Source organism: Leptinotarsa decemlineata, unplaced genomic scaffold (assembly GCF_025532065.1).
Source record: "Leptinotarsa decemlineata unplaced genomic scaffold, Ldec_3_MD MMD2_tig00026354_RagTag_RagTag, whole genome shotgun sequence".
Lineage (NCBI taxonomy): Eukaryota > Metazoa > Arthropoda > Insecta > Coleoptera > Chrysomelidae > Leptinotarsa > Leptinotarsa decemlineata.
Genome location: NW_027412702.1, coordinates 10,689,418 through 10,705,834, shown reverse-complemented (window position 1 = coordinate 10,705,834; position 16,417 = coordinate 10,689,418). Strand labels below are relative to the sequence as shown.

The window sequence follows — 16,417 nt, the reverse complement described above, 5'->3', positions numbered from 1 at the left end:
ACTGAAGAATCAGCAAAGAGAAAACTGTTAAAATATTTAGATTTTCCCCAATTTTGAAGACGGAGGCAGATTTTAGCTTCCAAAAAGTTAACACATGTACCTATCTGTATAATTTCTGATTATTGATGAATAGAAAAAGTTTACCCTGTAAAGTTCTCCATTACAATTTTTATGCCACGCACATAATCGCGGTTGTGCCAATCACAGTCTGTGATATAGAAAATAAACAAAAGACAGCGTTTGAAAATCATTTTGGTACCATGTTTGTAGTGAATATTTGCTCTTGTTATAAATAATAATTCCTCGTGAAAATTACTAATAACTGCCGAAAAATGTGTTTTTTCATCAACTCAATATCGGCACAAGTTTTGAGCTGATGGGTAAGAAAACTTGCATTGAAAATCAGACTACACAGTGATCCATCATTCATGAAGTTACATGAACTTTATAAAAAAAATATAGCAGTAGAAATTGGAATGAAAACTTTCGTCCCTGCAAACCAAAATGCTAAACTTAACATTCGAAACGTATTCATTCAAATATTAAATCATCGAGATTTTGAATCAACTCTTTTTATGAAATTGTGTGAAAACTGTGACTCATTGTTGCAGACTAAAATATAATCTCACAATGAATCAAGTGTCATAAGTTCTAGTACAGTGATGGCAAAACCTCTGAACTTGGTGCATGGAAATATTTTCTATAAGGTATTCAAACAAAAATTAAAAAATAATATGAAATTAGTGACTTTTTTGGTGCTGAAGTTTGTTTGCTGAATCTTCTATTTCGCCACTGACTTCATCTGTTAACCGATTACCTTCATTTTTGTTAAAATTATTCAATGCTTAGAAAAATGTCTGCGAAAAATATGTGGATGAAAAAATTATTAGCAAAGTCATTGCTGAATCGTTCAAGTTGATATAAGTGTCAGGTAATCTCTTTCAAGATTTCAAATGCCTTCTTCGTAGTTGTACTCATTTTCATCCTTCAAAGGATTTCGTTCCATATTTTCAATTACTGATCTTAATTCAACAAATCCTCGAGTCCAAATGTTTTTCTGAAAATATATCAATTGCATCTACTAAATAATGTTATTATTAATTTCCAACTCTGTCCGTTATGTGAGACGAATATTTGAATTACAATTTTTTTATTTTTGAAGATGCGTGTCACCAAAAATGAGCTCGCGTATTAGCACTAAAACGTGCATCATAGTTTCGCCATCACTGCTGGTAGGTATATTACAAGAAAATGTCTTTCAGTACTACACATTTTCTACCTCAATATTGAAACTGCTCAAGTAGAATTTGGAACCTCTGGTGTATTATTAACCTATTTGAAACACTTTTTCTTCCCCAGGACAAAATTGCTGTCTCTAGATGTGCGTTTCGCTAACCAAGATTTGCATCATCAGGACATGGTTGGCGAAACGCGCGTCGAGAGAAAGCAATGTTGTTCTGGTGAGGAAAAAGTTCGATAAACTGACAAATTGTTTCTGGCAATTAATTTGAAACAATTGCTTTCAGATATATGAACATTAAAGAAACTTCTGTGCATAATCTACACATCACTACATGGTATGAAACAAAGTTGCTTCCCGCTGTCTGTCCCTATGTATGCTTAGATTTTCAAAACTATGCAACGGATTTTGATGCGGGTTTTTTAATTGAGTGATTCGCGAGGAAGGTTTATGTGTATATAACATGCATAATATAATAGAGAAACACTGATAATTTTGGAGGTTTCTAATGTGATGTAAATAAATACATTTTTTTGAAATTACATTGCAAACACTGGCTGAACCTTAAGAGATAGATCAAAAAATGTACTACAGTATTGCATACCTTAAAAAGGTCTACAAAAAAGTCTTGGGATGGTATATGTCTATCTCTTATGGATAACCCACAATAACCATTCTTTATTCTTTACTTTTTTACAAAGCAATTTTAATCAAATCAATACAGCATTAATCCTTATCCAACTGAGTAACTTATATACATTGTGCATATAATATAAATCAATATGGCCTTTTACAGCATGTAATTCAAATGAATATTTTCGATTATTATGGCCCTTTACATTATGTAATTTAAATGAATATTTTCGAAGACATTATAGATTTAAAATGCAAGGACATAGCGGTTGCGGCGGTACCGACGGGGAGGCCCGTCGAAGGCCGCGCTTCGTCCTTTACGGTTATCAGCGATCTCACGCGTTTATATGTATTCTTATTATCACCATTACATCCGTGTGAAGCCGGGCGGGCCACTAGTCTCTGTATATAGTTTACATTGAAGTTGATTATTTTCTTTGGAGGTTTTTAACTTTGGAGTAGTAGAACGCTAAAATATTTTTTCCCAAAAATGATCTGTTAAATGTGATCCATTTTTTTTGTCGGTAACTTTCCAAAAAAAAGAATTTTTGACGAATCTGATAAAAACTTTCTGAAATGATTTTTTTCACATGAATATGATCCGCAGTGCTGATACATCTTAATAAAAAAAGAATTGGTCATAGTAATAAGAAATTTTAAAGAATAGAGAAAATTCAACTGGAGAATACATATGACTAGATACTACATTGGTCATGTGATAATGAACATTAATTTTTGACCTAAGAATTATTCCCAAATTTTTGTATTTGTTCCAAGTTTTGTTTGCCAGATTTTGAAATGATGTTTTATAGCATTTAGTACCAACACCCGCTAAAAGTTTGCACTTGATTGAAAATAGATATTTGATGATATGATGCACATTGAACATGACCTGTTCTGTTCAATATATGTCAGGTTCGTATACAACTATTTTCAAGCATTCTGATATATTTCTTTGGAAATAAACGAATATTTTTATGAAGGCTGGGAAATTTTATACCACCAACAGTTGACAGAATTCAAAATCTTTGTTTCAAATAATAAAATCCAGTTCAGTTACGAAAAATATATTTTAAAATATACTTATAACAAAAAACACTGTACATTATGCGTAACATACAAAGACGTATTTAAGTATCCATCTTTTCACTGTCGACAGATACTGAAAGATTTTCATAAGTCCATTTGGGATAGACTCTCTTGTATAGACTTAGTAGTACAGTATCTTGTGAATTCAACTGTCCATTGAATTGACATTTCATGTGTCCATGTGTACCTGAAAATAAAATACATAGATGAATTCTCGACTGTACTAACTGGGAATACCTAATTTTACAGCAACTATTAATAAATTCATTATTACTAAGCAGCAGAATAACTTTATAAGAAAAAAAAAGTGGCAATGAATTGCCATGTTTTATGCATGTCAACTATCTCTGAGTTACTCAAGTCATTCATGATAAAGGACTTCTTAGTTATTTCTGTAGGATTTTGATTTAAGCATGAATTATGTTTGAAAATTTTGGTTGGTAATTTAATGGCGTTTTTGAAATATTATTATTAAGGAATTCAATTGAATGTTTTGAAAATGGGTAAAGTAGGGTAGAGTACTTCATTTGACCATTTCACATACTGTAGTATATTTACGGCAAGTCACTAATATAGAAATCCTTGCTCGGAGTTACAAACATATAATGATCTTGAATATTGAATGGAGAAAATAACTTTTGTTTACTTTCTACTAAGTTTATTATTTGTTACGGCCGGTTTCGGTTTATAAGACCATTTTCAAGTAACCTTACTTAAAAATAGTCTAATAAACCGAAACCGTTCGTAATAAATAATAAACTCAGTAGAAATTAGACAAAAGTTATTTTCTTTATTCTATATTCAATATGAATTGTCTACAACACGAATAGGTCATCAATTGAACAAAATATCTGCTAAAAAAAAATATGAAAGTAAAAAATTTAGGTCAATTGAAAGTATAATTATAAAATAAATAAACCACGGATTTTCTGAGGTCTTTCACAAGTTAAAGACCCTCATTTAGACCAGTGCTAGTATAGCTGTTATTGAGCAATATGGCTCTGATTGAATAAGTTTTTCAAACGAGCACTTACCTAAGGGTTCCTTGATATGTCCAACCCTTCCCATTTTTGTCCTGAGTGTACAAGGTTTGAAATATACAATATCCTCACGATTGAAAAACATAAACCTTATGACAGCAGACCTTTTATGAATTTTCAATGGATGTCCTACAAAAAAAAAAAAATGAAATCATACAAAATTCCAATTCCAATTTGTGATAAGTTACCTGATAATACTAATCGTTTGATGACCAGCCTATCTGGGTTACATGACAGGAGACTTCCAGTAGCTACCAGAACAAGCTTGTTGTTTATTTCTTTATAGCACAAAACTGGTGCCGGTGGAAATTGTATTGGGGCATAGAACGTTGCCACCACAGTTGACTGGGGTTGAAAAAATCTTTCGAACTGAAAGAATTAATTTATCAGTTGTTTTATAATTACCTCCTAAATCCAGGTATATCAATGAAAGAGACAGTATTGCGGAGTAAATAAAAAATTTAGAGATAAAAAATTGGAAATAAAAAATAGGATTCAGTTAGTTCAAAACTGAATTTTTTTCTCTCTGATGATTCAGAAAACAATGATTTTATAACCTAAATTTCATTCGTACGGACAATAATTTTAGGATTATTGAAGAATAAATAATAAATACAAGACCTTCCCATCTCTGAAATGATCCCTATTGATTGCCTATCGGTAATCGGCTCCTCTTCAGACGGTTATCATTTGTAAAGGAACGACAGCCGGATGACAGCATTTAGTAATTGATATGGTTTTTGTGTGGTTTTTCATGAATTATTGAAAACATACTTGGAATAGAATTTAATAAGTGAAATTTCAAATAAAGAATATTTGACTGTGATGTGTCCCAAGGTTATGTATTTGGGTCAATTCTAATAGATATTCATTTTTTTACTTCATTCTTTTACATAGTTATCACAAGTATCTAAAACAGAAACTAAAAATTAAGATTTCAAAATTATCAATGATTCCCAACAGTTAATTTGCAGATACTCGAAATAAGAACTGAATGTTGGATTCAATGTGAGAATAAAATGAGATGACTGTTAAATATAGGATCAATAAACATTCAGATTGTAATGTCTGCATTAACTATATGATCACTATTAGAGAAATTACTGAGGATGGCGGCATATCATCTAGCTGATGCGATGCAATTTTTTCATAAATTTTAGGCTTGCAGCATGTGGCAGCGAGGTTTGTTCCAAGATTGTTGAATTTTGACAAAAAAAAAGTCTCATGAGTATTGCTCGGGAATTATTGAATGACGTTAACGGCGGTCCAGATTTTCTTAGAAGTATCATAACTGGGGACGAATCATAGGTACAACTTATGCAGTCGGTTTTTGTCTTGCAGAAAAGGGCTATCAGGTACTTACGTAAAGCGAAATGGCGGGATTTATGTAAACCCCTTTTTTGGGAACAATGAATCCTTACGGTTATTTCAATATTTATATTGGAAATGGTGTCAATTATACATGAAAATAGGAAGAACTATGAATCTACAGCTACAGCCACATACCACACAAGGCGGTCAAATGAACTGAGTCTACCAATTCCAAAAACATGTTTGGTTCAAAACTCGTTGACATATAATGGAATCAGGATATACAATAAACTTCCCAATGAAATCAAAGAGACTCCTTTCATCATATTTAGAAAGAAATGTACAAAACTAGTATTTTGACGATGCCCTGTAATTTAGAATGTGATGAAACTGCGATTATACTGTGTGTGAAACATATATTTTTATTTGCTGTCCTAGTTCTTGTCATGTAACATCTGCATATGCATGTATATATAGTTTATATTTTATTTTAATCTTTTTTTTAAATCTTTCAATAGTTTATGTTTTATTTTAATCATTTATATTTTATACACTTATACTTCATGTTTATATTGATATTTATTTATAACATTGTGTTTGTAACAAGAATTTATTCTCAAACAATAAACAAACATATTATTATATTATCATGGTAATGACATCGATATTAAATGTCAGGGTTTCCTTCGATTATCACTAGTGCATCAGGAGTTTTTGCCACATGGTCATACAGTCAATAAGAAGTATTATGTTGAAGTTATGTTCCGCTTGTGAGAAGCAATACGAAGAAAACGCCAGGTATTTTCGAAACATAATTCATGAGTCTTGGCTTGTCATTGCTTGTTTGTAATTTTTTTGGCCAAAAACAACACTAATCATACCTCAGCCACTGTATTCACCAGATTTGGCCCCAGCGACTTTTTTCTGGTCCCAAGATTGAAGAGACCCATGAAAGAACGGCGTTTTGCGATGATTGAAGAGATAAAACCAAATAAAACCAGATTAAAGGTTTGAAATTGACATGTGTGTATGTGCTCCGTGTATTTCGAGGTTAACTGGTGCCTTAAGATTGCCAGAAATTGCGATTTTTGCATAGTGCCTTCTCTCAGTGCTCCCACATTCATTCATTGACTATCTCAATGGGGACCCATCTTATAAAAGAGCAATTTGTAACCTAAAGTGCATCTGAACAATCTACAAGTCCAACAATAAATTATAAAAAGTTATCAGTTATTGAAAAACTCCTAGGACTTTTTGCTTCAGATAAACTCATTAACATGGGTACCTGCAAAGTTTGTAAACATGACCTGGCTGAGGACGAATCTACTGAGGAATTCTGAAGAATTCAGGAGAATATCCGTATCGTTCGACAGAACGCGGCGCCAACTGGATCTTTACAAGCTTGTGAAGACCGAATTGGAAGATCGTCACAGCAAGGGTGACACAAACTGCAGAATCAAATATATTAATGGAGTACCGAAAATTGTGTCCAATACTTTAAAATAAAGCAGCCCAACTGCACCCACTCATTCACGTGCAACTACCAAAATGTGAGAGGTATGAGAAGCAAAGTTTCAAAATTTCATGCCTGTGTTTCGGAAGAGGAATATGACGTGATAGCTCTGAGTGAAACGTGGTTGCAGGATGATATCACCAGCAGTGAATTGTTTCCAAGTGGTTACATAGTTCATAGATCAGATCGTAAGTTACTGGTAACCAATCTTCAAACTGGTGGAGGGGTTCTGCTTGCTTGCAAAGATTTTCTGAACAGTAAAAAAATTAACCTAGACTTATTCAAAAACAATCTACCAGCAATAGATATAGTGGGATGCAAATGTTCATACAGTCATGTTTCCTTCTACCTATTTGTTATATACATTCCGCCATCTACTACTATAGATCATTATGATCAGTTTTTTGAAATGTTTGAACAGATTCACGAGATATATAATGAAAACCTTGTAGTGTTAGGTGATTTCAATATAACACACTTCATTCACAACTCCAATAATGATACAAAAACATCACTGGCAAATAATTTTTCTAACTTTTTTGACTTGAAACAGCTCAATAATATACTCAACTCCTCTAACCGTTTACTAGATCTTGTGTTTGCTAATGTAAAATGTGAGATTCTTCATGACAACGCACCACTGCTAACCGAAGACTCTCACCATCCAGCCTTGATGATCAACATTGATATTTCTTCAAAATATAATACATTCAAAGCTGAAAACTCCCAAAAAACATATAACTTCAAGAAAGCAGATTATTCTTCCTTGTATTTGGCTTTGCAAGAATGTGACTGGACATTCCTGAATAATTGCACAGATGTGAACCTTGCGGTAGATAAATTATATGAGACAATATATTCCATTTTTGATACACACATACCATTATACAAAACAGGGAACCACAAATACCCGAAATGGTACTCTGCCGATATTATTGCAAATATTCGTGATAAAGCTAACGCCTTGGAAAAATATAAAAAGACCAAATCAATGTTCTATTTAAATCGCTTTAGAATCTTGCGGTCCTCCATAAAAACACAAATTAAACAGCCCAAATGTACAATCATCAATTTGCAATGATCCAAAATATTTATGGAATTTCATTAATTCAAAAAAACAAAAGTCAAGAATTTCTGGTAAAATGAACTATAACAATCAAGAACTAGAAAGCCCTCAAGATATAGTAAATGCGTTTGCAGAGTTCTTTAGCAGCGTGTATCTTCCTTGCAATTCAAATCCAAGAGGTCGTTCGAAATCGGTAAATAATAGTGAAAATATCAAAATCACAAACATTTCGGTTAATGAAGTGAAAGAAGCAATAAAAAACCTCAAGAACAAAATGACTTCCGGTTTTGATTCCATACCATCTTTCATAGTGAAAGACTGTAGCTCAGTCTTAGCTTCTCCTTTCTGTTACCTCTTTAACTTATCGTTAAATACAGCAACGTTTCCTGATGTTTGGAAACTTGCCAAAATTTGACCAATTTCAAAGAACGGGGATGTTTCAAACATATCAAAGTACAGAGCAATTTCAATTATCTCAAATTTCGCGAAGGCGTTTGAAATTATCTTGTATAAGCACACTTTCTTGTCAACACACAACCAAATAAGTGAATTTCAACTTGGTTTCATGAACCACCGCAGCACTAAATCAAATCTAGCACTGTTATCCACTATGTGTGCTCAACATTGGATAATCAAGGACAGGTGGACGTGATATACACAGATTTCTCAAAGGCCTTTGATAAAATTGATCATAGCATCTTACATTCGAAACTGGACCTTATTGGTCTTAGTAATAAGCTACTAGGCTTTTTTGAATCGTACCTTTTTAACGGTAACTAAATAGTTTGTTACAACGGATACAAATCAAACACAATAACTGCTAAGTCTGGCGTACCCCAAGGATCGAATTTGGGACCGCTGTTGTTTATGATATTTATCAATGATTTAAGCACACAAATAAATTCTATGCTGATGATCTGAAAATACTGAATTCTATCCAAAATGTGAATGATCGCATAACACTTCAGGAAGATATAGATAATGTGCAGGCTTGGTGTGAAATTAATAACCTACATCTGAATATAGGTAAATGTAAAGTCATGTCATATACTAGAAAACATAGACATATTGAACATTCATACAATATTCAAGGTAGTTTGCTAACCCGTTGTGTGGAGACTAAGGATTTAGGTGTATTTTTTGACTTTAAAATGGCACTTGCCAATCACATAAACAAAAAAATTTTCGAAGCCAATAAAATGTTGGGATTTATCACACGAAATTGTCAAAACTTCTCAAACATAAACGCCTTGAAGATATTATATTTCTCAAATGTCAGATCCAAGCTTGAATACTGCTCAATTATTTGGAGCCCCTACTATTTCTGTCATGAGTACTCAATTGAAAAAATTCAAAGAAAATTTTTGAAATTCTTGTACTTCAAAACCACTGGAATTTATCCAGCTAGGGGTTCGGACTACTATAGTCTTCTCAATCACTTTCAATTAATTTCTTTAGAAAAAAGAAGAAGATATGCTTCAATAACCTTTTTGCATGAACTACTGCACAGCCAAGTAGACTGCCATTTGCTCCTGTCAGAACTGAACTTTAGGGTGCTAAGACCTCAGTCACAGCTGAATCTCACATTTTACTGCTCTGCAGCACGAACAAACATAATATCGCATTCTCCAATTAAATATATATGTGAAAACTACAACTCGATATGCAGCTTTTGCGATATTAATACTTGCTTGGCGAATCATATAAAAAAGTTGCAATGGAAATCTTAAAGTGATATCAAAACTGTTTTTTCTTTTTTGTGTTGTGAGAGAGTCAGTTATTATAATCACTCTTACCAAGTAGCGCAATGAATAGTTATGCTATCAGTTTTTCTTTTGTTTCAGTTTTCTTTCTTTTGTTTTCTATTCAATGTTATATATCATTGTTATGTTATATTCATATAGCATGTAAAGAATGAACAGTACTGATGTATTTAATTATGTTCTGTAATTGGGTGTTACCTGTTGGGCAATACATTATATTATTATTATTATTATAGCTGATAGAGCTCACGAATATACAAAAAAATGCTTATCAGAACTGCTTCGAGAATTGGAATAACGCTGACATAAGTGTATTATATCTGAGGGGAATACTTTGAAGGGGACAGAACAGAAATTGATGAATACATATTTTTCGAGAAAAATGAATATCACGTTATTTTTTCAACAGACCAAAGCAATCCAAAATATATTGTTTTTGTCAAAATTGTGAACTTCTCATTACAATTCAAGAAAAGGATTTAGATGAAGTATTATTTATTCTTTAACAACATTCAACTCCAGGGTAATTAATTTTCAAATTGAATAACCTGCGAAGATGATAAGTCTAATTCACATACCTTATGTTTTTGACCATTTGTATGACTGCTGAATATAGGATTGACAACAAAACGCCTATACCCGCACTGAAAGATTAACCTTTCTTTAGATTTGATTGGCAAATCACTGCACGGAGTTCTCTTCAAAACAGTATTCAAAACAGACATCTTGTGCTCGTGTGGAAACATCCCAATTAACACAACAGGGGATTTAATCTCTCGAAACGAGGACCAAGTGAGTTGGGAAACGTCTTTGACATGTATTGTCAGATACCAACCGGGCTAGAAAAACACAAAAACATTTAAGAAAATGTCAAAGTATTTTATACCAGGAACATACCAAGACACCATCTTTATCTTCTTGTTGAGCCATTACACGTTTTCTCGTCCTGTCAAAGTTTTCAAACTGGAAAATTCTAGCGTAATCACTTGGCAAATTTTCTTTTGGATCCCATGGAGATGATCTGTAATGAACCAATGATAATTCTCTCTCACAGGCAAAGTCTTATAAGCAGTATTAGTCAGCAACGAGAGTTATACTTTGTCAATTATGAAATCTTATTGACGAAGCATTGGTAACTGAAACTGAATACATTTACCAGTTAGTTGGTGAGTTGTTATGTCAGTAAAAAAGTAAAAGCCAACACATAGTAAGACATATCTAGATAAAATTTGGATAAATGATAAAACAATAAAACACAATATGGGAGATTTTTCATAGCTAAGCCAGATTGTCTAAATAATACTGTTGAAGACTAGTATGCCATTTTCACAAGTGCATTTTTCACTGTCTTTTGACATAAAGGGTAGTTTGTGATATTTTTTCAAATACAATGAATTGTATTGTCATTTTAACGTGTATTATATTATCTTTGATCAGTTGTGACTCTATTGAACATATGTGTTGAATAGAGATGGAGTCTAGAGTAAACATTACATGTTTGATAAAACATAATATCACAGGAATCCTGTGAATGATATTTGTTCCATTTCATTAAGATTATATTATAATTTATAAGCTTTTGTGAATAGTGGCTGACCTGAAACTTTCCAACCCTCTGTACTTCTGGAATCGAACCCTTGCCAATTGATCTGTTGGGGTATCTACTTCGTCTGGAAACTGCTGATCACTTTTCGCAGCTTTCAGTTTTAGAAGTGCCTCTTTTTCCGCGTAAATATCCATTTCATTGTCATATTTTTCGTCATTAACTGCCACCTCCGAGTCAGTAACAGTTTCCAGGTCAACGTCTTTTTCTTCGTCCAAATTGTCTGACCTGTCTTCGGACATTGCGTCCATGACCTCATCTGCAGACTGATCTTCATCATTTTCTAACTGATCTTCCTGAAACTCTGCATCATCATCAGGGATCCAAGCTGCTTGATAGTCAGACCAGCCTTTTGGCACCTTCTTGACCTTCCTCAACTGCGACTGATTCAAAGGATAATGTCTATTAGGTAATTTTCATTCAAAGTAAACTAATGTTTTTAATACAGTTTGAAACATTCCAACGCAAATACTTTCCAGGCCGATACAATGATGGATATTGAACTCTGTTTTTTTTATTTAATTCTTCATCATCATGAAGTACATAGTATAAGCAATATCACAGAACAATGGACACATCATTACAAAAATTTTATTTAGAAAAAATATTCAATATTTTTGTAAATGAAATTGGAAATTTTGATAATGTAAATTCTCCAATGTTGGCAGATGATTTGAAGATTTACAGGCTTAATAAATCACTCAACGACCAAAAAATTGTTACTAAACTATAAGAATATATTTAAAATTCATAAGTGGAGGGTAACCCAAGTCTGATGACAATTCTACGTTCATATTCTGAATTGAAAGTTGAAGAGGAAAAGTGTAGACATATCCATCATGACAACATAAAAATAAAATGGTTGATGACAAATAGTAGGGATCTGATAATTGATTAACAAAGTATACACACTAAAAGTAATACAAATGATTACAAGAAATATCACCTTCCAAGTACCTGGGTTCGGATCTAAAGTTTGTGTGGCGGTTGAATTTGAAACTAACCCAGAAAATAGCTTAGTAATAGTTATCACCAACTGTTATGTTATGTTTTTTTCTGTGTATACTATGAGTATGGTGACTAAAAATGTTCATGAGTTATAAAAGGATTCATGTTAAAACACTCACTTGCTGATTCCTTTCGGCTTCCTCCAATTCTTCATTTGTGGGAAATGTCTGTTCAGCATCCATAGGATCGGGAATATTTTCGGAATCAAGAGATTCTTGTTGATTTGGATCACTAATTTCCAGAATTCTAGTGACAGACTGTTTACGTGATTCCATGAAACTGAAATTTTTTTTTAAAAATATATTAGCTATTTACTTTTGCAATAACAAAAAGAAATTGTAACACTATATTTTTCATAAGTTTTCTGCATAATATATCAAAAGGTTTTTGTGAAACAATATTCAGTCTGATGAATTATGGTGTTTTATAGGAGCAGATCATTAGATGAATTAGTTACAATTCAATATGAATAATTTTGAGATATATTACAAGTGGACAAAAGAAATTGAAAAAAATTCACCAACTTTGTTTCATAACAAATGTATTCTGTGGATATAAAAGAAAAGTAAAATATGTAATTTTCCAATTAGCAATATTCTGTGTATTAAATAAAATTTTCAATGCGTTCAAATGGAAAAATGATCCGCCTTACTTTTTTTTGTCGAATTTGTGATTATCAAAAGGAGCATCAATTTGTGACATCTGGAAATCACCCAAACCAGGAATGTGCACCAATTGGTTGACGGAAAGAGCTGCTCCTCTTAGATATCCTGTGATTTTTAAAGTACCAAAAGTTCCTGAAATAAAATTGAATGTTTCAATAAACAAATTGCCCATCTTTGTTTTGAGGCTCTTTTATAAAGAATGTAGGTACTATTGGTTGATTATCATCATCTGAAAACTGGGTCATCATATAAACAATAAAACTCTATAAAGAAAAAAAAATCATGGTGCAAACAGATTTCGTTGTTGAGTACCAAAAACAGAAATTATAGAAAAGCTTTTGCATGTCGGGGACTATCTTGGAACCAAGAAAATATTTTGGCAACATCGCCAAATTCACATATTTTTATCCTGGGCATATAAAATAACTTCACCCTATTCAAGCGTATATCTCAGAAAGTAAACTTACATTCACACTATTTGAAAATTACTAAAGAACAAAATAATCTTCGAGTGATATAGTAGGTTCATCCCTGAAAGAACTTTTGCTATGACAAAAAAAGGGTGGTGTATGAGTGCTCCCATTGTTTTTTTTTGTGATAACTTTTTAAAGTTAAACCTCAAATCAGGTCTGTAAACCAGCCAGTTATGTGATTTTCATTAATATAAAAAACGAGATTTTTTTCACAATTAGTAATCCTCAAATTTTGATTTCAGATAGTACGATTTTTGTGCACAAGATGGTAAGTATTTGGTATGGAAGAAGTCATATGATTTTTCCTATGAATGAATTGATATTTCTTTCTTTTGAATCTTCTTCAATAGTTGATGCAGATGTTAGGGCTAGTCAAAAGCAGTTATGTTGTAAAGGCGTTGAGAGCCTGCCCTCCATCTAGATACTGGCCAGAAATTCTATTTCAACTCAGTCCGAAATCATGGTTAGGACAGCAAGAATATTTTAGGGTTTCATTTGTGTAGTGATACTGCTCATGACACATTTTTTCATTTGCAAATAATAGAAAATGTTTGTAATAAGTTATTCTGAGAAGGATTAGTGTAGATGGGGTGTACTATAGGAATTTTATGTGACGGTATGAATCTGTGAGAGTATGCCATTTTTCATTGCAGTATCCTAGGACAATGATTTCAAATTGAGGGGAAGAGGGAGTTTATGAAGCAGAACTTCGTGGTTGTCATTCTGGAATGAAGGATTAAAGGTATGTTTTATGAATCTTATTTCCTTGCATGAACTGTTGCCTCAGAACTAGATATTTAAAAAATATGTTATTCATGTCTTCACAACTTTTTTAGTGATGAACAAATTTCGATGAAATTCTGAACAGTGTTGTGTAGACTTCTCGAATATCTATCTGATGAAAATAAAAACATTCCAATCAACTGCAAAATACATGCCTTAGGGCTACATGACTGCAGGACTACTATAATTCATTCTTTCATATCAAAAAGGAAAAAATATTCCGAATATTATACCTTGTTCATTTGGAACATATTCCACCTCTTCACCAAACACATGTGGTCTTCGATCTCTGTACAGCACTGGCTTCCTTTTTTGACTACCAATTCTTCTCAAAAGGTTTATACCATCCACGTTTTTGTCTAGCACCATAACTTTTTCATCCGGTAACCATTTATTAATCATCTTTTGGATAAACTGTTTGTTTTGATTCCTCTTTTTAGGTGCAATACTTTCTAAATCAGTAACAACTACTACCGGTGTAGGTAACCCCTTGAAAAAACAGAATTAGCTTGTTGAAACAATTTTTTTTTATTCTTACTTGTGCTAAAATAGAAGTTAAAATGTTTATTCCCCATGAGTCGATCAAGGATTCATTTTCTTCTTGGCCAACTGCAGCTGATATCAGGAGTAGAACAGTATCAGCAACTTTCAGAGTATCCAAAATACCGAAATCATAATCGACAGCTGGTGTTACGAACTCATATCTCTGTTTGAACCTTGGTATACTGGAAATAGAAAATGAATGAAAATAGAATTTATTACAGATTGGAAATATAAAACCTACACAAATCAAGGTGGCATTACTATTTTACTTGCATTATTGATTTGACATATGATGAAAGTCACTAGAATTCAAATTCAACAACAGGGCTTGAATACAATACACTACACTAAAATAACTGATACAAGATAAAATATAACTCGAATAAAATAAGAATAACATTTATTTCACATTGTCCTCCGATTATTTTTCTATTCACTTAAAAAAATACCACTTTCAACAAATTTCCCATCATTCATATTTTTTCTCATTTTTGCTGCACCGGGTATAAGGTCCTCAGTGTATAAGCTTACCCGATATGTGTGACTCCTTCCTTTGCATGAGAAACCACAGCTTCTTCATCACATTGGGAAAGTATTTCTATCGCACTGGTCGGGTCCAAGGTTTTGTTCAACGGTAAAACACATATCAGAAATGGAGCACACTCTAGGCCCCCTAGAGATCTTTTTTTTGCCAATACTTCATCCCTTTTGTTTTGTCGGATTTGAGATTCTCTGTGTCGCCTCTGTTCCCTATTCAACTCCTGCTTAATTTTTTTAGAAAGCGTCTTGACCGAAACTTTTCCTGAAAATTTAGACGCTTTAGAGTGTGCTTTTTCAATATAACCTCACATTACCTTTATTTTCTATGGATATGGAGCCTTTGGAACGGTGTCTCCCGTGTTTGTGACTCTTATTGGGCTGTTTGAAAGGACCCGGTCTATGGACTACGCTATTGTCTTTTGCCATTTTTCAGAATCGTATATCTAAAAAGATTCAGAATATTTCACTCCCTCAAAGTAAACATAACCCTAAAAACACATGCCCCTGAAAACACACAGAACACAAAATAAAAACATAAGGTTTGTTCTGGTTCTGCGAAATTCAGGTTCTAGGACGTCAGGATCATGCGCAGTTGATATAGAGCGTTTTGGTTTATTGAGGATAATTTCGGACTGATGAATCCTCTGTTCTGGTTTCGACTGCGAAATGGTCCTAAACTGTTTTGAACATTTTGAACCGTCCCGAATCGTTCTTGTTCTCGAGGCTGAACTGTTGAGAACTGTTCTCGTTGCTCATGCGCGTTCATGTGGAAATTTGATTGGGCTATTTGCTAGGATGTTTTTTTATTTATTTGATTTGAATAATTGATGATTGAGGTTGCACAACATTCGAACTGACTAAAAGGATACGCTACATTACAAAATGGACATGATCAATAGTATTTTCTCGTCTTCATCTCTTGATATATACGATAGGTGCCACAGTGGTCTCCTCAAAAGCGTTCTGGTTTAAACAAGTTTCGAGACTATTTCGGGCTGTTTTCTGTTTGTACGCATCATGTCTTGCGCAGTTTCCAAACAGTTTCGGATGTTATAAGCAGAACAAACCTGTAATGAAATCGGCCCATACTGATGAAAATGCAAAACCACACTTTATTGCGAGATTTTCTCTGGACAGTTTCACAAAA

At 33.0% G+C, this 16,417-nt stretch overlaps 1 protein-coding gene across 1 annotated transcript; it reads right to left on the bottom strand.

Annotated features, from left to right (window-relative positions):
- Positions 1–2,924: 2,924 nt before the first annotated feature.
- On the bottom strand, positions 2,925–15,798 carry Tsr1 (Tsr1 ribosome assembly factor). Its single transcript, XM_023168682.2, has 12 exons — positions 15,585–15,798; positions 15,262–15,532; positions 14,726–14,912; positions 14,421–14,676; positions 12,919–13,063; positions 12,386–12,545; positions 11,253–11,641; positions 10,553–10,676; positions 10,234–10,494; positions 4,191–4,371; positions 3,997–4,131; positions 2,925–3,149 (listed from the first exon to the last, which is right to left on the bottom strand). Exons 1-12 carry the CDS (start codon positions 15,694–15,696, stop codon positions 3,004–3,006), a joined length of 2,367 nt encoding a protein of 788 aa, XP_023024450.2. The 5' UTR covers positions 15,697–15,798; the 3' UTR covers positions 2,925–3,003.
- Between the last annotated feature and the right edge of the window lie 619 nt (positions 15,799–16,417).